Below are 24,205 nucleotides of genomic sequence, written 5' to 3' on the forward strand. Positions count from 1 at the left end.
TGATAATTATTGGGAGCCCTACAGGAGACATTATAAGTACTGGGGGCATTATAGAGCACATACTAAGTACAGGGGCACTGTTAGGGGCCTTATAACTACTGGGGCACTATAGGGGGCATTATAACTATTGGAAGTACTACAAGGGCATTATACTACAGGCCTCTGGTCGTCACCTTCAATCCGCGCTTTTCCCTTCAGGCTGTGATGAAACTCTTGTTACGTCCACTAGATGGCGCGCCAAGATCAGGAATAGATGCCAATAACAATCATGTCCGCCCGCAGTATTGTTCCCCACCTCTGCCCACAGATAACATGGACGCTGGGCACATCCGGTCAGCAGTGCATTTCCGGAATATGGCGGCGCCCATGTGACGAGCCGTGCGGCTGCAGGATGGCGGTGGATATGAGGCTGCCGGCTGCTCGGAAACGAGTGACTGAGGGGCTGGAGGCTGCGGACAAGAGCTGGCACCTCGTGTCTCCCGGGGACACCATCACCACGGACACCGGATTCATGAGGTGCGGGCATGCTGGGAGTTGTAGTCTTGTCAACCGGTTATAACTGTTAATTTGTGTCAAAGGGGCCGCGCACTATTACTGATGTGTCACCCACAACTGGAAAAGATATTGAGAGGTAAAGGGTTTGAGGGGGGCACACTCCTTTTGAGCTGAGCCCCCCCTCTTTCCCGTGAGCTGGGCCGCCCCCCCCCTCTTTCCCGTGAGCTGGGCCGCCCCCCCCCTCTTTCCCGTGAGCTGGGCCGCCCCCCCCCCCCTCTTTCCCGTGAGCTGGGCCGCCCCCCCCCTCTTTCCCGTGAGCTGGGCCGCCCCCCCCCCCTCTTTCCCGTGAGCTGGGCCGCCCCCCCCCCTCTTTCCCGTGAGCTGGGCCGCCCCCCCCCTCTTTCCCGTGAGCTGGGCCGCCCCCCCCTCTTTCCCGTGAGCTGGGCCGCCCCCCCCCTCTTTCCCGTGAGCTGGGCCGCCCCCCCCCTCTTTCCCGTGAGCTGGGCCGCCCCCCCCCTCTTTCCCGTGAGCTGGGCCGCCCCCCCCCTCTTTCCCGTGAGCTGGGCCGCCCCCCCCCTCTTTCCCGTGAGCTGGGCCGCCCCCCCCCTCTTTCCCGTGAGCTGGGCCGCCCCCCCCCCTCTTTCCCGTGAGCTGGGCCGCCCCCCCCCCTCTTTCCCGTGAGCTGGGCCGCCCCCCCCCCTCTTTCCCGTGAGCTGGGCCGCCCCCCCCCCCTCTTTCCCGTGAGCTGGGCCGCCCCCCCCCCTCTTTCCCGTGAGCTGGGCCGCCCCCCCCCCTCTTTCCCGTGAGCTGGGCCGCCCCCCCCCTCTTTCCCGTGAGCTGGGCCGCCCCCCCCTCTTTCCCGTGAGCTGGGCCGCCCCCCCCCCTCTTTCCCGTGAGCTGGGCCGCCCCCCCCCTCTTTCCCGTGAGCTGGGCCGCCCCCCCCTCTTTCCCGTGAGCTGGGCCGCCCCCCCCCCTCTTTCCCGTGAGCTGGGCCGCCCCCCCCCTCTTTCCCGTGAGCTGGGCCGCCCCCCCCCCTCTTTCCCGTGAGCTGGGCCGCCCCCCCCCCTCTTTCCCGTGAGCTGGGCCGCCCCCCCCCCCCTCTTTCCCGTGAGCTGGGCCGGCCCCCCCCCCCTCTTTCCCGTGAGCTGGGCCGCCCCCCCCCCCTCTTTCCCGTGAGCTGGGCCGCCCACCCCCCCTCTTTCCGTGAGCTGGGCCGCCCCCCCCCCTCTTTCCCGTGAGCTGGGCCGCCCCCCCCCCCTCTTTCCCGTGAGCTGGGCCGCCCCCCCCCCCCCTTTCTCCGTGAGCTGGGCCGCCCCCCCCCCTCTCTTTCCCGTGAGCTGGGCCGCCCCCCCCCCCCTCTTTCCCGTGAGCTGGGCCGCCCCCCCCCCCTTTCCCGTGAGCTGGGCCCGCCCCCCCCCTCTTTCCCGTGAGCTGGGCCGCCCCCCCCCCTCTTCCCGTGAGCTGGGCCGCCCCCCCCCCCTCTTCCCGTGAGCTGGGCCGCCCCCCCCCCCTCTTTCCCGTGAGCTGGGCCGCCCCCCCCCTTTCCCGTGAGCTGGGCCGCCCCCCCCCCTCTTTCCCGTGAGCTGGGCCGCCCCCCCCCCCCTCTTTCCCGTGAGCTGGGCCGCCCCCCCCCCCTCTTTCCGTGAGCTGGGCCGCCCCCCCCCCCCCTCTTTCCCGTGAGCTGGGCCGCCCCCCCCCCCCTCTTTCCCGTGAGCTGGGCCGCCCCCCCCCCCCTCTTTCCCGTGAGCTGGGCCGCCCCCCCCCCCTCTTTCCCGTGAGCTGGGCCGCCCCCCCCCCCCCTCTTTCCCGTGAGCTGGGCCGCCCCCCCCCCCTCTTTCCCGTGAGCTGGGCCGCCCCCCCCCCCCTCTTTCCCGTGAGCTGGGCCGCCCCCCCCCCCCTCTTTCCCGTGAGCTGGGCCGCCCCCCCCCCCCTCTTTCCCGTGAGCTGGGCCGCCCCCCCCCCCCCTCTTTCCCGTGAGCTGGGCCGCCCCCCCCCCCCTCTTTCCCGTGAGCTGGGCCGCCCCCCCCCCCCCCTCTTTCCCGTGAGCTGGGCCGCCCCCCCCCCCCTCTTTCCCGTGGCTGGGCGCACCCCCCCCTCTTTCCGTGAGCTGGGCCGCCCCCCCCCCCCTCTTTCCCGTGAGCTGGGCCGCCCCCCCCCCCCCTCTTTCCTGTGAGCTGGGGTTTGGGAAGGCTTTGCATTGTATGACTGTACCCCCCCCCCCCCCTCCTGTGTAATGCGGTAGGTTTGCTTGCGGTACAGCGGCCATATCTCATCATCCTGCGCTGCAGCTATCTGATCATTGTAGGTGCGGTTTTCTCTTCTTTTGTGGATCAGTTGTGACTGGCACAACAAGGGTTAAATGCCTTTGTCAAAATAAGTGGAACATTCTTTGCAGGACGTCTACCTGTAACCTTTATCTGTATCTTCTGCAGAGGCCATGGGACGTACATGGAGGAAGACAAGCTGTTAGCGTCCGTAGCTGGAGTGGTGGAGAGAGTCAACAAGCTGATATGTGTCCGAGCCCTGAAGACGAGGTGCGGTAACACAGGAGAATGTGACACCGGGAGGGGGGGGGAAGGGGAGTGACAAATGGCGCCATTACCGTGTTGTGTATACGTAACAGGACAATGAGTCTAACTACAGAGATCTCTGCTTCATCCTAGATACAACGGAGAAGTTGGTGACATTGTGGTGGGCCGAATAACAGAGGTAAGAAGATATGAGAATATAACTGCTATAATACTGCCCCCTATGTACAAGAATATAACTACTATAATACTGCCCCCTATGTACAAGAATATAACTACTATAATACTGCCCCCTATGTACAAGAATATAACTACTATAATACTGCCCCCTATGTACAAGAATATAACTACTATAATACTGCTCTTATGTACAAGAATATAACTACTATAATACTGCTCCTATGTACAAGAATATAACTACTATAATACTGCCTCCTATGTACAAGAATATAACTACTATAATACTGCTCCTATGTACAAGAATATAACTACTATAATACTGCTCCTATGTACAAGAATATAACTACTATAATACTGCTCCTATGTACAGGAATATAACTGCTATAATACTGCTCCTATGTACAAGGATATAACTACTATAATACTGCTCCTATGTACAAGAATATAACTACTGTAATACTGCTCCTATGTACAAGAATATAACTACTATAATACTGCCCCCTATGTACAAGAATATAACTACTATAATACTGCCCCCTATGTACAAGAATATAACTGCTATAATACTGCCCCCTATGTACAAGAATATAACTACTATAATACTGCCCCCTATGTACAAGAATATAACTACTATAATACTGCTCCTATGTACAAGAATATAACTACTGTAATACTGCTCCTATGTACAAGAATATAACTACTATAATACTGCTTCTATGTACAAGAATATAACTACTGTAATACTCCCTACTATGTACAAGAATATAACTACTATAATACTGCTCCTATGTACAAGAATATAACTACTATAATACTGCCTCCTCTGTACAAGAATATAACTACTATAATACTGCTCCTATGTACAAGAATATAACTACTGTAATACTCCCTACTATGTACAAGAATATAACTACAATAATACTGCTCCTGTATACAAGAATATAACTACTATAATACTGCTCCTATGTACAAGAATATAACTACTATAATACTGCTCCTATGTACAAGAATATAACTACTATAATACTGCTCCTATGTACAAGAATATAACTACTATAATACTGCTCCTATGTACAAGAATATAACTACTGTAATACTGCTCCTATGTACAAGAATATAACTACTATAATACTGCCCCCTATGTACAAGAATATAACTACTATAATACTGCCCCCTATGTACAAGAATATAACTACTATAATACTGCCCCCTATGTACAAGAATATAACTACTATAATACTGCTCTTATGTACAAGAATATAACTACTATAATACTGCTCCTATGTACAAGAATATAACTACTATAATACTGCTCCTATGTACAAGAATATAACTACTATAATACTGCTCCTATGTACAGGAATATAACTACTGTAATACTCCCTACTATGTACAAGAATATAACTACTATAATACTGCTCCTATGTACAGGAATATAACTACTATAATACTGCTCCTATGTACAAGAATATAACTACTATAATACTGCCTCCTATGTACAAGAATATAACTACTATAATACTGCCTCCTCTGTACAAGAATATAACTACTATAATACTGCCTCCTGTGTGCAGGGATATAACTACTATAATACTGCTCCTATGTACAAGAATATAACTGCTATAATACTGCCTCCTATGTACAAGAATATAACTACTATAATACTGCTCCTATGTACAAGAATATAACTACTATAATACTGCCTCCTCTGTACAAGAATATAACTACTATAATACTGCTCCATGTACAAGAATATAACTACTATAATACTGCTCCTATGTACAAGAATATAACTACTATAATACTGCCTCCTCTGTACAAGAATATAACTACTATAATACTGCTCCTATGTACAAGAATATAACTACTATAATACTGCTCCTATGTACAAGAATATAACTACTATAACACTGCTCCTATGTACAAGAATATAACTACTATAATACTGCCTCCTATGTACAGGAATATAACTACTATAATACTGCCTCCTATGTACAGGAATATAACTACTATAATACTGCCTCCTATGTACAAGAATATTACTACTATAATACTGCCTCCTATGTACAAGAATATAACTACTATAATACTGCCTCCTATGTACAAGAATATAACTGCTATAACACTGCCCCCTTGGTTTCTTGTAGGTGCAGCAGAGGCGGTGGAAAGTGGACACTAAGTCGCGCCTGGACTCCGTGTTGCTGCTGTCCTCTGTTAACCTTCCTGGCGGGGAGCTGGTGCGTTGCTTCTTCCTGTTTGTCCGTGTTACATACGTGTGTTTCGCCTGCACGGAGATAATTGTGGCTGTAGCAGTGATTTCTGTGGGTTGCATGTGTTCTTTTGCCCGTGTCGATCTTCTCGGCGGTGTGTTCTTTCAGGTTTTGTGGTTACGGCTGCGGGCTCGCTGCCTCGGGGTATTACTCGCTGCCCGGCTTATCTCTGGTGTCTTGTCTTTCAGAGGAGGAGGTCGGCTGAGGATGAACTGGCCATGAGGAGCTACCTGCAGGAAGGAGATCTCATCAGTGTATCCTCTGGCCTGGGCCGTGTTCACACTGCTGTCATGGCATCTCCTTTAGTAAAGGTTCAGGTTTTGTTACAGTTGTATCCAGTCTGGACAACGCTCTGTGACTGGAAAGCATTGATACATTGTAGCGGACTGTATCAGTCTGACTTCAGGCTCTGTTACATGTTCAGGTCTTCTGGGGGGAGTACATTGACCGCTGGCCGACACCGCTTATCTCTGAAGGTAGATGTATTAACCCCCTGCTGGATTTCAGCCGTACATGTACGGCAGCGGCCTGGACTTTAAAGATGGCGCCGTATCCACTGGGTGCCTTCTGTTGTTACACACCATCACCTGGGAGCGGTGTCTGTAATCGGCAGAACGCTGATCATGCACATTTGCAACCATAGCATCTGAGCGGTCTTTTTGCTCCTGGGGACAGAATGGCTCCTCTCTGCTGAGATCGAGGGGCCCTTACGTTTGCTATGGCAGCCTTGGGCCTTCTGAAGGATCCAAGACCAGCCATGGTGAAGTTCCCGTCAGGCCTGGTGAATCTCCTATAGGCTGCAATGTTAAGTTATTGCAGTCTATGGGAGAAGCGATCGGACCAGTTGGATGTTAAAGTCCCCTAGGGGGACAAAAAAAATGTATAAGTGGAGTTGTGGTTGTGTGAGGTAATGGCTCTGCATTGACTGTCCCTTAACCCGCTCGCTCAGGCGGAGGTGCAGGCGGTGTACTCTGACGGAGCGCTGTCCTTACACACTCGCAGTCTGAAATACGGGAAGGTAAGTTGTCCCCTGTTCTCAGTGTCATCTGGGCACCCGCCGTATCTCCCCTTCCCCCATTGTACTGTTTCTGCTCTTAGCTCGGACAGGGCGTCCTGGTGCAGGTGTCGCCATCGCTGATAAAGAGGCGCAAGACTCACTTCCATAACCTCCCCTGCGGAGCCTCCGTGATCCTGGGGAACAATGGTTTCATTTGGCTCTACCCGACCCCGGAGCAGACAGAGGAGGAAGCCGGGGGGTTCATCACTAATCTGGAGGTAAGGTTACGTCTGAGAGCTGAGGGTCTGTTGCAGTGATATCTAGTCCAGCCAAATACCTTGTCGACTCCTGGCTGATAAACTGTAACATCAGGGCAGGAGAGATTTGAACTGATTGTCTAGACTGGATACAATTGTGACAAACCCTCAGCTGTGAGCAGTATTGGGTCAGGACGGGTTTTTTATCGCTTTGATGAGGAGCAGGAGTTTGTATTGTACCAGGATGAAGGCTTAGCTTCCATGTCTCTGTTTCTGCAGCCGCTGCCGCTCTCTGATCGGGAGGTGATCTCTCGGCTGAGGAACTGCATCCTGGCACTGAGCTCGCAGATGATGTTACTGTACGACACCAGCATCCTGTACTGCTACGAAGCCTCCCTGCCGCACCAGGTACGGGGTCACCCAGCGGTGGAGGTCTCTCCAGCACAGCCCTGTGTGTGTTATTTCAGCAGGGATAAGCGGCCCCCAGACATGTCACTGCTTATCCCTGCAGTCTTAATTGCTTCACACTAGTAGATGAGCGAATCGACTTGTCTCATCAGCAGGGCTTCCCCCACCGGTGAAGAAGCGACCACCTGTGCAAGATTGACCTGTCCAGGTTCCTGCCTGCGCAGGCGCTGCACCGAAGCAGACTCTGCCCTTGCTTTGCTAGTCGGAGCTGCGGCGTAGGGACAGCCCCCCCCACAGATGAAGTTCTGCTGCCTCTGCGGTCTATCGGGGTGATTGGGAAGTCACGGCTGATAATATAAGGGGTGTCATTGAAAAGTCTACGGTTTATCCCTGACTCTCTCTCTGGCAGTCTGACCCTAGGCGGTGACCGGACTGCGGGGGGGACGTCTGACCCTAGGCGGTGACCGGACTGCGGGGGGGACGTCTGACCCTAGGCGGTGACCGGACTGCGGGGGGGACGTCTGACCCTAGGCGGTGACCGGACTGCGGGGGGGACGTCTGACCCTAGGCGGTGACCGGACTGCGGGGGGGACGTCTGACCCTAGGCGGTGACCGGACTGCGGGGGGGACGTCTGACCCTAGGCGGTGACCGGACTGCGGGGGGGACGTCTGACCCTAGGCGGTGACCGGACTGCGGGGGGGACGTCTGACCCTAGGCGGTGACCGGACTGCGGGGGGGACGTCTGACCCTAGGCGGTGACCGGACTGCGGGGGGGACGTCTGACCCTAGGCGGTGACCGGACTGCGGGGGGGACGTCTGACCCTAGGCGGTGACCGGACTGCGGGGGGACGTCTGACCCTAGGCGGTGACCGGACTGCGGGGGGGACGTCTGACCCTAGGCGGTGACCGGACTGCGGGGGGGACGTCTGACCCTAGGCGGTGACCGGACTGCGGGGGGGACGTCTGACCCTAGGCGGTGACCGGACTGCGGGGGGGACGTCTGACCCTAGGCGGTGACCGGACTGCGGGGGGGACGTCTGACCCTAGGCGGTGACCGGACTGCGGGGGGGACGTCTGACCCTCAAGTGCCCTTTCTGCATTTCCTTCCTATGTTTCTAGCAGTGCGGCTCTTGTCTTTCAGATTAAGGATCTCCTGAAGCTGGAGGTGATGGAAGACATAGTGCTGGAGACCAGGCAGCGTCTTGTGGAGCAGGAGGGGTAGTGGACGTCATCTAATTCTGCAGTGTTACGTGCCCACCAGGGGTCACTGTCCAATTACGGAGATTCACTGAAGATGGTCTCAGATCTGGCAGGAATTATATACTGTTTGCACCTGGAAAGCTGGTCCAGAAGGGGCAGGGGCCAAGCTTGCAGGATATATCGTTTTCGATGATCTCGTATAGTGTTTTCACGTCCAAATCTGGGGGTTTGGGTCCCAGCTATCAGCTTCTTCTCCAGTGTGATCTGGGGGGAGTTAACTGGACTCTTGCATTTTTATGTGTCCTGGCATCTATTTTATGCTTCCCTAAGGCTACTGTCACACTTGTGTTTTTCTTTTCCTGCATTGAGTTCCGTCCTAGGGGCTCTATACCGGAAACAAACTGATCAGTTTTAACCCCATGCATTCTGAATGGACAGCGATCCGTTCAGGACGTCTTCAGTTCAGTCTTTTTTACTTTTCAGGACGGAGATGATACCGCAGCCTACGGTTTTATCTCCGTCCAAAATTCTGGAACAAGCATTTTTCCGATTGAAATGTGTTTGGCAAAGCGGATCCAGTACCTGCTCAGACCGCAAAAAATAAAAATAAATATGCCCGATCCGTTTTTCCGACATTTCAATGCATTTGTCATACGGACCAGGATCCTGATCCGTCTGACAAATGCCATCAGTTTGCATACATTTTGACGGATCTGGCTGGCAGTTCTGGCGACGGACGTGCCTGCCGGAATCCTCTGCCGCAAGTGTGTAAGTAGCCTTAGCTGCCTAATCTGTGTTCTGGCTCCCAAAAATTTACCACCAATGTAAGACATTGTGACAGAGCTGCAGAACTTTCCATCAGCCTGGACAGTGGTGCACTGCACCCCCCCTTTATCTCAGTATTTACCAGTTTATGATGCCGGTGGCAGGAGTTAGGACCCTGCCAAAATCAGCGCTGCCCAATTGTCATAAATGAATGACCCGGGCTGATATCTGCTGTCCTGATTAAAGCGCCTCCGTACAATGGAAATGGGAGCTTTTGGCGGCACACGCTGGATACGGCGACACTAGTATTTTTTTGAATTTTCTGGGATGTTCTTTGTGTCAGGATTAAATACAGAACGATCATTTGTCCTGCTCGTCCATGTGCCATCCTTTAATCCAGAATGCCTGTTAATCTGGCACCACCCACTGCTGACCCTTCTGATATAATGAGCAAGGGGCAGCTCCTCACCCGTGAGACACCCGTGGCCCCACATTGGTAATAAATCTGGTGACCGGCCGCCGAGGAAGTGTTGTCATCTGGAGGAGTCATTCCCAGAAACCCCTGCTGTGTGCAGGCGAGCATTATCCTGCTACGTATGGACGCCCTGGAAAAGAGGAACACGTGGTGGCAGGAGGTCCTGCCCATATCACTGAGGTGGTAGTGCCCTCGCATCACTACTAGGTGGTGACGGTCGTATGCCATGGCTCCCCCCAGCAGTTGGGGCAGTGTGTCGCTCCACAGGCAGGATAGAAAGCTCTCACCACGAGGCCTCCAGACTGGAACCATCCCAAACAGAACCTGGATTCATCTCTAAAGCTGATATGGTTCCAGTCCAGGTTTCTCGTTCATAACACCACTGGAAACTAAGGTGAGGGAGGCTGGCTGTCAATGGCAGGACCCCTACTGGGCGCTGTGACACTAAGGCCTCTTTCAGACAGGTGTTACGGGAACATGCACGATTTTTTTCTGCGCGAGTGCAAAACATTGTAATGCGTATTGCACGCGCGTGAGAAAGATCGGCATGTTTGGTACCCGAACTACTTCACAGAAGTTCGGGCTTGGGATCAGTGTTCTGTAGATTGTATTATTTTCCCTTGTAACATGGTTATAAGGGAAAATAATAGCATTCTGTATTCAGAATGCATAGTACAATAGCTCTGGAGGGGTTAAAAAAATAAATAAAATATTTAACTCGCCTTAATCCACTTCATCGCGCTGCCGGCATCTCCTTCCTTTGCTGTATGCAGGAACAGGACCTGTGGTGACGTCACTCCGGTTATCACATGGTCAAAGATCATGTGATGAACTGAGTGACGTCACCACAGGTCCTTTTCCTGCACAGAAGCGATGCCGGCTGCGCGAGCAAGTGGATTAAAGTGAGTTTAAATTATTTTGAATTTTTTTTTAACCCCTCCAGCGCTATTATACTATGCATTCTGTATTCAGAATGCTATTATTTTCCCTTATAACCATGTTATAAGGGAAAATAATAAAGATTGGGTCTCCATCCCGATCGTTTCCTAGCAACTGTGCGTGAAAATGGCACCGCATCCGCACCTGCTTGCGATTTTCACGCAGCCCCATTCACTTCTATAGGGCATGGGTTGTGTGGAAAACGCACAATATAAAGCTTGCTGTGATTTTCAAGCAACGCACAAGTGATGCGTGAAAATCACTGCTCATCTGCACAGCCCCATAGAAATGAATGGGTCCTGATTCAGTGCAGGTGCAATGCGTTCACTTTACGCATTGCACCTGCGTGGAAATCTCACCTGTGTGAAAAGGGCCTAACTGTCCTTCTGCTGAACACCTGGAAATGGTCCGGACAGGGGAGAAGGGTCTGTGTCTGGATGATGGACAATATGATCCTCTACTGGAGCATGTTCACCTCACTTGAACCACTGCACCCAACCCCTCCTAACAGCTAGGTCAGAACGGCCTAGATGGCGAACAATTCATCGATACGTGCAATGATGTGCCCCCTTTCAGTCACCTGGGCAAAATGTCTTTAAGTGCGTTGAAGACATGTCTAGCAGTCAATGATCTCCCATCAAGAGGTATACTACCCAAAAGCAGCCTCTGGGAGCTCCCTCTTGTGGTAAGAGCCAGTGTCTAGTCAGACCACACCTGTAATCATTGACATATCTGCCTGAGACATTACTGCAGGAGGAGGTTTTCAGCAATCTGACATGTCTACCTGGGGGTGGTGTGAGTGTATGTGTATATATAAAAACTCTATGTAGAGGGTGAAAATAAGTGACACCCGAGAGACAGGTTTAGGCTACATGCACACAACTGTATGTGTTTAGCGGTCCGCAAAAAAAAAACGGATGACAGTTTTTTTGCGGATCCATTGTAACAATGCCTAAAACGAACAATAATAGGACGTTATTTTTTTTTGCAGGGCTACAGAACGGACATATGGAGAGCACTCGGTGTGCTGTCCACATTTTTTGCGGACCCATTGAAATGAATGGGTCTGCATCCTATCCGCGCAAAAACCCAAACACGTAGCCTTACACGGCTGAGGTCACAGAGCCGGGCAGCTCCTTGTGCGTTGCCGCCCTTTAAAGGGGTTGTCTCACTTCAGTAAGTGGGATTTATCATGTAGAGAAAGTTAATACAACACACTTACTAATGTATTACCATCATCCATATTGCTTCCTCTGCTGGCTGGATTCATTTTTCTATCACATTTATACACTGTTCGTTTCCATGGTTACAGACCACCCTGCAATCCATCAGTGGTGGTTATGCTTGCACATTATAGGAAAAAAGCACCAGCCTATGTGCACTGCCACGGTCCCGGCCACCAGAGAGGCTGACGCTTTTTCCTATAGTGTGCAAGCACGACCACCGCTGATGGATTGCAGGGTGGTCTGTAACCATGGAAACGAGCAGTGTATAATGTGATGGAAAAATGTATCCAGCCGGCAAAGGAAGCAATATGGAGAATAACAATACATTAGTAAGTGCCTTGTATTAACTTTCTCTACATGATAAATGCAACTTACTGAAGTGAGAGGACCCCTTTAATCGTCTGTATCGGACAGTTCCCGCAATCTATCGCATATCATTTCCCCTTTCTCCACGCTTGCCGTCTCGTCCCTACTTCTGCTTTCCAAAAAAAAAAACTGAAAATGAAAGTTGTATGTTACGCTAAAAATAGAAGAGACTGTCACTTTGAAGCTGCTCAATATGGCCGCCCGTTCCGTTTTCCCAGACTCCTCCAGGGAAAGTCCGCCACCTCCTAAATTACACATCCGCTTTTGTGGGTTATTCAGGAAGTGTGGACCAGTATGGTGGGTCTGAGGGTCGCAGGCTGCAAAATCTGAGGATCCTTTCCTCCTTGCATTCTGGAGCCGGGCGTAATGATGGCGGTTGGAGACACCGTCCTGTAGTCATTACTGAGCGGGACCCGTCACAAGAGGACAGAAGTCCTTGTGAACAAGCGCCTACGGTTCTGGACGGCAGTGCCGGTGTTATGAGCAATAACCTGACCCTGAAAAATTCCCGGCCAGCCTGAGGGGTTAATGGCCCGGCATCGCCAGTAATGCTGTACGTCTGACCAGCAGCCGTGGTACGGACACTGGAAGACGCTCCACCTGGTGGACATCGGAATGAGGCCTTAATGCCTCCTGTAACAAGACGTGCCCAAAGGCCCCTCTGACTTCTTATGGGGTCTGTTGAGATGTCCTCCAAATGTGAGTGAATCTGCGGCAGATATGTGAACATCTATATTAGAGAATCTCAATTACCACCGCTATAGTGTGAACAGAGCCCTGAGTATATAATATACCGCTGTATACCGGCCTATAGTGTGAGCAGAGCCCTGTGTATATAATATACCGCTGTATACCGGCCTATAGTGTGAATAGAGCCCTGTGTATATAATATACCGCTGTATACCGGCCTATAGTGTGAATAGTGCCCTGTGTATATAATATACCGCTGTATACCGGCCTATAGTGTGAATAGTGCCCTGTGTATATAATATACCGCTGTATACCGGCCTATAGTGTGAATAGAGCCCTGTGTATATAATATACCGCTGTATACCGGCCTATAGTGTGAATAGTGCCCTGTGTATATAATATACCGGCCTATAGTGTGAATAGTGCCCCGTGTATATAATATACCGCTGTATACCGGCCTATAGTGTGAATAGTGCCCTGTGTATATAATATACCGCTGTATACTGGCCTATAGTGTGAATAGTGCCCCGTGTATATAATATACCGCTGTATACCGTCCTATAGTGTGAATAGAGCCCTGTGTATATAATATACCGCTGTATACCGGCCTATAGTGTGACTAGAGCCCTGTGTATATAATATACCGCTGTATACCGTCCTATAGTGTGAATAGTGCCCCGTGTATATAATATACCGTCCTATAGTGTGAATAGTGCCCCGTGTATATAATATACCGCTGTATACCGGCCTATAGTGTGAATAGTGCCCTGTGTATATAATATACCGGCCTATAGTGTGAATAGTGCCCTGTGTATATAATATACCGCTGTATACCGGCCTATAGTGTGAATAGTGCCCTGTGTATATAATATACCGCTGTATACTGGCCTATAGTGTGAATAGTGCCCCGTGTATATAATATACCGGCCTATAGTGTGAATAGTGCCCTGTGTATATAATATACCGCCTATAGTGTGAATAGTGCCTGTTATATACCGGCCTATAGTGTGAATAGTGCCCTGTGTATATAGTATACCGGCCTATAGTGTGAATAGTGCCCTGTGTATATAATATACCGCTGTATACCGGCCTATAGTGTGAATAGAGCCCTGTGTATATAATATACCGCTGTATACCGGCCTATAGTGTGAATAGAGCCCTGTGTATATAATATACCGCTGTATACCGGCCTATAGTGTGAATAGTGCCCTGTGTATATAATATACCGCTGTATACCGGCCTATAGTGTGAATAGTGCCCCGTGTATATAATATACCGCTGTATACCGGCCTATAGTGTGAATAGTGCCCCGTGTATATAATATACCGCTGTATACCGGCCTATAGTGTGAATAGTGCCCCGTGTATATAATATACCGCTGTATACCGTCCTATAGTGTGAATAGAGCCCCGTGTATATAATATACCGCTGTATACCGTCCTATAGTGTGAATAGAGCCCCGTGTATATAATATACCGCTGTATACCGGCCTATAGTGTGAATAGTGCCCCGTGTATATAATATACCGCTGTATACCGGCCTATAGTGTGACTAGAGCCCCGTGTATATAATATACCGCTGTATACCGGCCTATAGTGTGAATAGTGCCCTGTGTATATAATATACCGCTGTATACCGGCCTATAGTGTGAATAGTGCCCCGTGTATATAATATACCGCTGTATACCGTCCTATAGTGTGAATAGAGCCCCGTGTATATAATATACCGCTGTATACCGGCCTATAGTGTGAATAGTGCCCTGTGTATATAATATACCGCTGTATACCGGCCTATAGTGTGAATAGTGCCCCGTGTATATAATATACCGCTGTATACCGGCCTATAGTGTGAATAGTGCCCCGTGTATATAATATACCGCTGTATACCGGCCTATAGTGTGAATAGTGCCCCGTGTATATAATATACCGCTGTATACCGGCCTATAGTGTGAATAGTGCCCTGTGTATAAAATATACCGGCCTATAGTGTGAATAGTGCCCCGTGTATATAATATACCGCTGTATACCGGCCTATAGTGTGAATAGAGCCCTGTGTATATAATATACCGCTGTATACCGGCCTATAGTGTGAATAGAGCCCTGTGTATATAATATACCGCTGTATACCGGCCTATAGTGTGAATAGTGCCCCGTGTATATAATATACCGCTGTATACCGGCCTATAGTGTGAATAGTGCCCCGTGTATATAATATACCGCTGTATACCGGCCTATAGTGTGAATAGTGCCCTGTGTATATAATATACTGCTGTATACCGGCCTATAGTGTGAATAGAGCCCTGTATATATAATATACCGCTGTATACCTGCCTATAGTGTGAATAGTGCCCTGTGTATATAATATACCGCTGTATACCGGCCTATAGTGTGAATAGTGCCCCGTGTATATAATATACCGCTGTATACCGGCCTATAGTGTGAATAGAGCCCCGTGTATATAATATACCGCTGTATACCGGCCTATAGTGTGAATAGAGCCCTGTGGATATAATATACCGCTGTATACCGGCCTATAGTGTGAATAGTGCCCTGTGTATTTAATATACCGCTGTATACCGGCCTATAGTGTGAATAGTGCCCTGTGTATATAATATACCGCTGTATACCGGCCTATAGTGTGAATAGTGCCCCGTGTATATAATATACCGCTGTATACCGGCCTATAGTGTGAATAGTGCCCCGTGTATATAATATACGGCTGCATACCGGCCTATAGTGTGAATAGAGCCCTGTGTATATAATATACCGCTGTATACCGGCCTATAGTGTGAATAGTGCCCCGTGTATATAATATACCGCTGTATACCGGCCTATAGTGTGAATAGTGCCCCGTGTATATAATATACCGCTGTATACCTGCCTATAGTGTGAATAGTGCCCCGTGTATAATATACCGCTGTATACCGGCCTATAGTGTGAATAGTGCCCCGTGTATATAATATACCGGCCTATAGTGTGAATAGTGCCCCGTGTATATAATATACCGCTGTATACCGGCCTATAGTGTGAATAGTGCCCCGTGTATATAATATACCGCTGTATACCGGCCTATAGTGTGAATAGTGCCCCGTGTATATAATATACCGCTGTATACCGGCCTATAGTGTGAGCAGAGCCCTGTGTATATAATATACCGGCCTATAGTGTGAGCAGAGCCCTGTGTATATAATATACCGCTGTATACCGGCCTATAGTGTGAATAGAGCCCTGTGTATATAATATACCGCTGTATACCGGCCTATAGTGTGAATAGTGCCCCGTGTATATAATATACCGCTGTATACCGGCCTATAGTGTGAATAGTGCCCTGTGTATATAATATACCGCTGTATACCGGCCTATAGTGTGAATAGTGCCCTGTGTATATAATATACCGCTGTATACCGGCCTATAGTGTGAGCAGAGCCCTGTGTATATAATATACCGCTGTATACCGGCCTATAGTGTGAATAGTGCCCCGTGTATATAATATACCGCTGTATACCGGCCTATAGTGTGAATAGTGCCCCGTGTATATAATCTACCGCTGTATACCGGCCTATAGTGTGAATAGTGCCCCGTGTATATAATATACCGCTGTATACCGGCCTATAGTGTGAATAGTGCCCTGTGTATATAATATACGGCTGCATACCGGCCTATAGTGTGAATAGAGCCCTGTGTATATAATATACCGCTGTATACCGGCCTATAGTGTGAATAGTGCCCTGTGTATATAATATACGGCTGCATACCGGCCTATAGTGTGAATAGAGCCCTGTGTATATAATATACCGCTGTATACCGGCCTATAGTGTGAATAGTGCCCCGTGTATATATATACCGCTGTATACCGGCCTATAGTGTGACTAGTGCCCTGTGTATATAATATACCGCTGTATACCGGCCTATAGTGTGAATAGTGCCCTGTGTATATAATATACCGCTGTATACCGGCCTATAGTGTGAATAGTGCCCTGTGTATATAATATACCGCTGTATACCGGCCTATAGTGTGAATAGTGCCCTGTGTATATAATATACCGGCCTATAGTGTGAATAGAGCCCTGTGTATATAATATACCGCTGTATACCGGCCTATAGTGTGAATAGTGCCCCGTGTATATAATATACCACTGTATACCGGCCTATAGTGTGACTAGTGCCCTGTGTATATAATATACCGGCCTATAGTGTGAATAGTGCCCTGTGTATATAATATACCGCTGTATACCGGCCTATAGTGTGAATAGTGCCCTGTGTATATAATATACCGCTGTATACCGGCCTATAGTGTGAATAGTGCCCTGTGTATATAATATACCGGCCTATAGTGTGAATAGAGCCCTGTGTATATAATATACCGCTGTATACCGGCCTATAGTGTGAATAGTGCCCTGTGTATATAATATACCGCTGTATACCGGCCTATAGTGTGAATAGAGCCCTGTGTATATAATATACCGCTGTATACCGGCCTATAGTGTGAATAGTGCCCCGTGTATATAATATACCGCTGTATACCGGCCTATAGTGTGACTAGAGCCCTGTGTATATAATATACCGCTGTATACCGGCCTATAGTGTGAACAGAGCCCTGTGTATTTAATATACCGCTGTATACCGGCCTATAGTGTGAATAGTGCCCTGTGTATATAATATACCGCTGTATACCGACCTATAGTGTGAATAGTGCCCCGTGTATATAATATACCGCTGTATACCGGCCTATAGTGTGAACAGAGCCCTGTGTATTTAATATACCGCTGTATACCGGCCTATAGTGTGAATAGTGCCCTGTGTATATAATATACCGCTGTATACCGGCCTATAGTGTGAACAGAGCCCCGTGTATATAATATACCGCTGTATACCGACCTATAGTGTGAATAGTGCCCCGTGTATATAATATACCGCTGTATACCGGCCTATAGTGTGAATAGTGCCCTGTGTATATAATATACCGCTGTATACCGGCCTATAGTGTGAATAGTGCCCCGTGTATATAATATACCGCTGTATACCGGCCTATAGTGTGACTAGAGCCCCGTGTATATAATATACCGCTGTATACCGGCCTATAGTGTGACTAGAGCCCCGTGTATATAATATACCGCTGTATACCGGCCTATAGTGTGACTAGAGCCCCGTGTATATAATATACCGCTGTATACCGGCCTATAGTGTGACTAGAGCCCTGTGTATATAATCTACCGCTGTATACCGGCCTATAGTGTGAATAGTGCCCCGTGTATATAATATACTGCTGTATACCGACCTATAGTGTGAATAGTGCCCCGTGTATATAATATACTGCTGTATACCGGCCTATAGTGTGAATAGTGCCCCGTGTATATAATATACCGCTGTATACCGGCCTATAGTGTGACTAGAGCCCTGTGTATATAATATACCGCTGTATACCGGCCTATAGTGTGAATAGTGCCCCGTGTATATAATATACTGCTGTATACCGACCTATAGTGTGAATAGTGCCCCGTGTATATAATATACCGCTGTATACCGGCCTATAGTGTGAATAGTGCCCTGTGTATATTATATACGGCTGCATACCGGCCTATAGTGTGAATAGTGCCCTGTGTATATAATATACCGCTGTATACCGGCCTATAGTGTGAATAGTGCCCCGTGTATATAATATACCGCTGTATACCGGCCTATAGTGTGACTAGTGCCCTGTGTATATAATATACCGCTGTATACCGGCCTATAGTGTGAATAGTGCCCCGTGTATATAATATACTGCTGTATACCGACCTATAGTGTGAATAGTGCCCCGTGTATATAATATACCGCTGTATACCGGCCTATAGTGTGAATAGTGCCCCGTGTATATAATATACCGCTGTATACCGGCCTATAGTGTGAATAGTGCCCTGTGTATATAATATACCGCTGTATACCGTCCTATAGTGTGAATAGAGCCCTGTGTATATAATATACCGCTGTATACCGGCCTATAGTGTGAATAGAGCCCTGTGTATATAATATACCGCTGTATACCGGCCTATAGTGTGAATAGTGCCCCGTGTATATAATATACCGCTGTATACCGGCCTATAGTGTGAATAGTGCCCTGTGTATATAATATACCGCTGTATACCGGCCTATAGTGTGAATAGTGCCCTGTGTATATAATATACCGCTGTATACCGGCCTATAGTGTGAATAGTGCCCCGTGTATATAATATACCGCTGTATACCGGCCTATAGTGTGACTAGAGCCCTGTGTATATAATATACCGCTGTATACCGGCCTATAGTGTGAACAGAGCCCTGTGTATTTAATATACCGCTGTATACCGGCCTATAGTGTGAATAGTGCCCTGTGTATATAATATACCGCTGTATACCGACCTATAGTGTGAATAGTGCCCCGTGTATATAATATACCGCTGTATACCGGCCTATAGTGTGAACAGAGCCCTGTGTATTTAATATACCGCTGTATACCGGCCTATAGTGTGAATAGTGCCCTGTGTATATAATATACCGCTGTATACCGGCCTATAGTGTGACTAGAGCCCCGTGTATATAATATACCGCTGTATACCGGCCTATAGTGTGACTAGAGCCCCGTGTATATAATATACCGCTGTATACCGGCCTATAGTGTGACTAGAGCCCCGTGTATATAATATACCGCTGTATACCGGCCTATAGTGTGACTAGAGCCCCGTGTATATAATATACCGCTGTATACCGGCCTATAGTGTGACTAGAGCCCTGTGTATATAATCTACCGCTGTATACCGGCCTATAGTGTGAATAGTGCCCCGTGTATATAATATACTGCTGTATACCGACCTATAGTGTGAATAGTGCCCCGTGTATATAATATACTGCTGTATACCGGCCTATAGTGTGAATAGTGCCCCGTGTATATAATATACCGCTGTATACCGGCCTATAGTGTGACTAGAGCCCTGTGTATATAATATACCGCTGTATACCGGCCTATAGTGTGAATAGTGCCCCGTGTATATAATATACTGCTGTATACCGACCTATAGTGTGAATAGTGCCCCGTGTATATAATATACCGCTGTATACCGGCCTATAGTGTGAATAGTGCCCTGTGTATATAATATACGGCTGCATACCGGCCTATAGTGTGAATAGTGCCCTGTGTATATAATATACCGCTGTATACCGGCCTATAGTGTGAATAGTGCCCCGTGTATATAATATACCGCTGTATACCGGCCTATAGTGTGACTAGTGCCCTGTGTATATAATATACCGCTGTATACCGGCCTATAGTGTGAATAGTGCCCCGTGTATATAATATACTGCTGTATACCGACCTATAGTGTGAATAGTGCCCCGTGTATATAATATACCGCTGTATACCGGCCTATAGTGTGAATAGTGCCCCGTGTATATAATATACCGCTGTATACCGGCCTATAGTGTGAATAGTGCCCTGTGTATATAATATACCGCTGTATACCGGCCTATAGTGTGACTAGTGCCCTGTGTATATAATATACCGCTGTATACCGGCCTATAGTGTGAATAGTGCCCCGTGTATATAATATACTGCTGTATACCGGCCTATAGTGTGAATAGTGCCCTGTGTATATAATATACGCTGTATACCGGCCTATAGTGTGAATAGTGCCCTGTGTATATAATATACCGCTGTATACCGTCCTATAGTGTGAATAGTGCCCCGTGTATATAATATACCGCTGTATACCGGCCTATAGTGTGAATAGTGCCCTGTGTATATAATATACCGCTGTATACCGTCCTATAGTGTGAATAGAGCCCTGTGTATATAATATATCGCTGTATACCGGCCTATAGTGTGAATAGAGCCCTGTGTATATAATATACCGCTGTATACCGGCCTATAGTGTGAATAGTGCCCCGTGTATATAATATACCGCTGTATACCGGCCTATAGTGTGACTAGAGCCCTGTGTATATAATATACCGCTGTATACCGGCTATAGTGTGACTAGAGCCCTGTGTATATAATATACCGCTGTATACCGGCCTATAGTGTGAATAGTGCCCCGTGTATATAATATACCGCTGTATACCGGCCTATAGTGTGAATAGTGCCCTGTGTATATAATATACCGCTGTATACCGGCCTATAGTGTGAATAGTGCCCCGTGTATATAATATACCGGCCTATAGTGTGAATAGTGCCCTGTGTATATAATATACCGGCCTATAGTGTGAATAGTGCCCTGTGTATATAATATACCGGCCTATAGTGTGAATAGTGCCCCGTGTATATAATATACCGCTGTATACCGGCCTATAGTGTGACTAGAGCCCTGTGTATATAATATACCGCTGTATACCGGCCTATAGTGTGACTAGAGCCCTGTGTATATAATATACCGCTGTATACCGGCCTATAGTGTGAATAGTGCCCCGTGTATATAATATACCGCTGTATACCGGCCTATAGTGTGAATAGTGCCCTGTGTATATAATATACCGCTGTATACCGTCCTATAGTGTGACTAGAGCCCTGTGTATATAATATACCGGCCTATAGTGTGAATAGTGCCCTGTACATGACGACACGGACCCAGCACCGTCTCCCCTCACCGCTCCCTCTCTGTCTCTCCAGCCGCGGTACTAGCGCGCATGCGTCTGGTCACCTATGTTCACAGCCAAGCTGTTTCCGGAAGTGACGTCACGGCGTCTCCCAGGGCAGCAGTGGCAGCGGCGGCGAGGGCCCATCATGGCGGCGGTGGAGAGGGCAGGAAGTCCCGGCGGCCGCTGACTCTCCCAGCCCGGGGGTCCCTCCGTCCTGTCCTGATTTCTTGTGTGACCGGAGGAGCTGTCAGAAGGGGGCTCCAGCCGTACATTAGGGGCCACTCCTCCTCAGAAGCTGTAGATCCCTTCCCTTTATAGAAGGGAGACCCCCGAGGGGCCTGAGGACCCCCAGAAACGGGGATGACCAAGGAAGTGACCGCGGGGACGAGACGTGTGTGTACTTACCAGTGCTGCTAGGCCGGGGGCGCCCCCTATTGCACTTAACCCCTGGGTGACCTGACTGACTTAACCCTTTCATGACCCTGCCATAAGCCATGCCATGGCTGACCCTGGGAGCAGCCCCCCATGATCCCCAGCGCGCTGCCCCCGAGGAGCGTCTCCGCGGACCCCCGACATTTATGTTTTTTTGTGATGAAATCCTCAAACCACATCCTGCTCCATCTGTGACGGCCGAAGTTCCTCTTCTCAGCGACTTGACATGAGCGCTCGGACGCGGTGAGGACCAGGGGAGCGCGACGGACGCCAGCAAAGAGCGAAACGCGCCCACTGGAAACTTTTTACATTTTTTTCCCCCGCAAATTGTTGGTTCATCCTATGGGTCAGCAGCCCGGAAAAGTGCTCGGGGACCAGAGGAGGCCCAGTCTGCCTGTCCTACCCTTCATTAAAGGGGCCGGGAAGAAGGAGGCCGCCAAACATGGCGGCCCACACTGCAACGTCTTCGTGGAGCACGGTAAGGGATGGCGCCTGCGACCGATCTATAAACTTCCATAACTTCGAGTAAAATTCCTTTATCAGCGGTGATGTAGGCGGAGCTTACCATGACAGGCATTTAATATTCACTTCCTGTCAGGATAAGCTCCGCCCCTATACGTCCCACAACCCGCCATCCCCTCGCCTGGCTTTTTTTCTTCCATAGACAGCGCCACTCCTGTCCACAGGCCGTGTGTGGTATTACACCCCCCCATTCATTTCAGTACCGGGCACAACCCATGGACAGGAGTGGCATCTAACCGCTTTATATACGCAGCAGTGTGGAGGCGGCGCTGTGTGTGTCATGTCGCTAGTCATCGCCTGGCTCCTCAGATTGATTTTATATATATTTTTTATAATAAAGAATTGCGGTTTGTAATCGCTCAGCACCTTTCACGTGGAAGAGGCCGGATCCATCACCGACCGCCATTGTCAGCGGAATCAATGTGATGTGATTGTATTGAGAGGGGGCAGAGCGCGCCCAGGCGGGTCCTGCGTTATCCTGCCGCTCTGGAAGGTAAGGCTGGGTCGGCGAGCGGATTTCTCCACCTCAAATCCACGTCATACTAAAGGGTCTGTGTCAGTGGGGGTCCGAACCGGTTCTGGGGAGGTGGAACCTGCCCCTATCTGACATGGACGGTCTGTCCTAGCAGTGTGCCATCGATGTGCCAGTTGGAGACCCCCCTTGAAGGCTACGGCTACATGGGCAGAGTTCGCACATACAGTTGTGTTCAAAATTATTCACCCCCACTGAAATTGAGTGTTTTGGCCAGTTTGACATTGATTTTGATCATTTCCGTCATCTTGTTTACAATTAAATCTCAGAGGTTCTTGTAAGTCAGACAAATATCACATAACATTTATAATGAAATAACCACAAATGTCTTTTCTCACATCATTATCAGTTTTATTCAACCCCCAAGTGACATTCAGTCTTAGTACTTAGTACAACATCCTTTTCCAGTTATAACAGCTGTTAAACGTGAAGCATAGCCTGACACAAGTGTCTTGCAGCGATCTACGGGTATCTTCGCCCATTCTTCATGGGCAGAAGCCTCCGGTTCAGTCACATTCTTTGGCTTGCGCGCTGCAACTGCTTTCTGTAAGTCCCACCAGAGGTTCTCAATCGGATTTGAGTCTGGGGACTGCGATGGCCACTTCACAATGCTCCAGCCTTTAATCTGCAGCCATGCTCTAGTGGACCTGGAGGTATGCTTGGAATCATTGTCCTGTTGAAAGGTCCAACGTCTCCCAAGCCTCAGGTTTGTGACGGACTGCATCACATTTTCATCCAATATCTCCTGGTACTGAAGAGACTTCATGGCACCTTGCACACGCTGAAGCTTGCCTGTACCTGTAGAAGCAGAACAGCCCCAAAGCATGATTGACCCCCCGCCATGCTTCACAGTAGGCGAGGTGTTCTTTTCTTCATAGGCCTTGTTCTTCCTCCTCCAAACATAGCGTTGATCCATGGGCCCAAACAGTTCTAATTTTGTTTCATCAGTCCACAGATCACTATCCCAAAACTTTTGTGGTTTGTCCACATGACTTTTGGCATACTGCAGTCGACTCTTCTTATTCCTTGGAGACAGCGAGGGGGGGCGCCTGGGAGTTCTGGCATGGAGGCCTTCATTACGCAGTGTGCGCCTCATTGTCTGAGCTGAACCTTCAGTGCCCACATCTGACAGATCTGTTTTCAGTTCCTCAGCAGTCACACGGGGACTTTTCTCCACTTTGCGCTTCAGGTAGCGCACAGCAGTCGAAGTCAGCGTCTTCTTTCTGCCACGACCAGGTAGCGTTTCAACAGGGCCCTTTGCCTTGAATTTGCGAATGATGCTTCCTATGGTGTCTCTTGGTATGTTTAACATCTTTACAATCTTCCTATAGCCATTG

General features: G+C 49.1%; 2 protein-coding genes across 2 annotated transcripts in view; both read left to right on the plus strand.

The window, feature by feature from the left end:
- The first annotated feature begins 353 nt into the window (after positions 1–353).
- On the plus strand, positions 354–9,469 carry LOC122919947 (exosome complex component RRP4-like). Its single transcript, XM_044269196.1, has 9 exons — positions 354–516; positions 2,928–3,029; positions 3,159–3,204; positions 5,351–5,440; positions 5,662–5,727; positions 6,423–6,491; positions 6,572–6,748; positions 7,007–7,135; positions 8,278–9,469. Exons 1-9 carry the CDS (start codon positions 392–394, stop codon positions 8,356–8,358), a joined length of 885 nt encoding a protein of 294 aa, XP_044125131.1. The 5' UTR covers positions 354–391; the 3' UTR covers positions 8,359–9,469.
- A 12,031-nt stretch (positions 9,470–21,500) lies between these two features.
- Positions 21,501–24,205, plus strand: part of LOC122919939 (tyrosine-protein kinase ABL1-like) — a 77,673-nt gene continuing 74,968 nt past the window's right edge. Inside the window, exon 1 of the mRNA XM_044269184.1 lies at positions 21,501–22,292. Coding sequence (XP_044125119.1) covers positions 22,157–22,292 — 136 coding nt within the window. The 5' untranslated portion in view covers positions 21,501–22,156. The remainder of the gene's footprint in view (positions 22,293–24,205) is intronic.

The sequence above is a fragment of the Bufo gargarizans genome, chromosome 9, assembly GCF_014858855.1.
Source record: "Bufo gargarizans isolate SCDJY-AF-19 chromosome 9, ASM1485885v1, whole genome shotgun sequence".
Taxonomy (NCBI): Eukaryota; Metazoa; Chordata; class Amphibia; order Anura; family Bufonidae; genus Bufo; species Bufo gargarizans.

Excerpts from the sequence above, each read along its gene's own strand:
- LOC122919947 (XM_044269196.1), top strand. The coding sequence starts at position 392 with ATGGCGGTGGATATGAGGCTGCCGGCTGCTCGGAAACGAGTGACTGAG. Across the intron at positions 3,205-5,350 it reads TGGTGGGCCGAATAACAGAG|GTGCAGCAGAGGCGGTGGAA; the intron begins GTAAGAAGATAT and ends GGTTTCTTGTAG. Across the intron at positions 6,492-6,571 it reads GCAGTCTGAAATACGGGAAG|CTCGGACAGGGCGTCCTGGT; the intron begins GTAAGTTGTCCC and ends TTCTGCTCTTAG.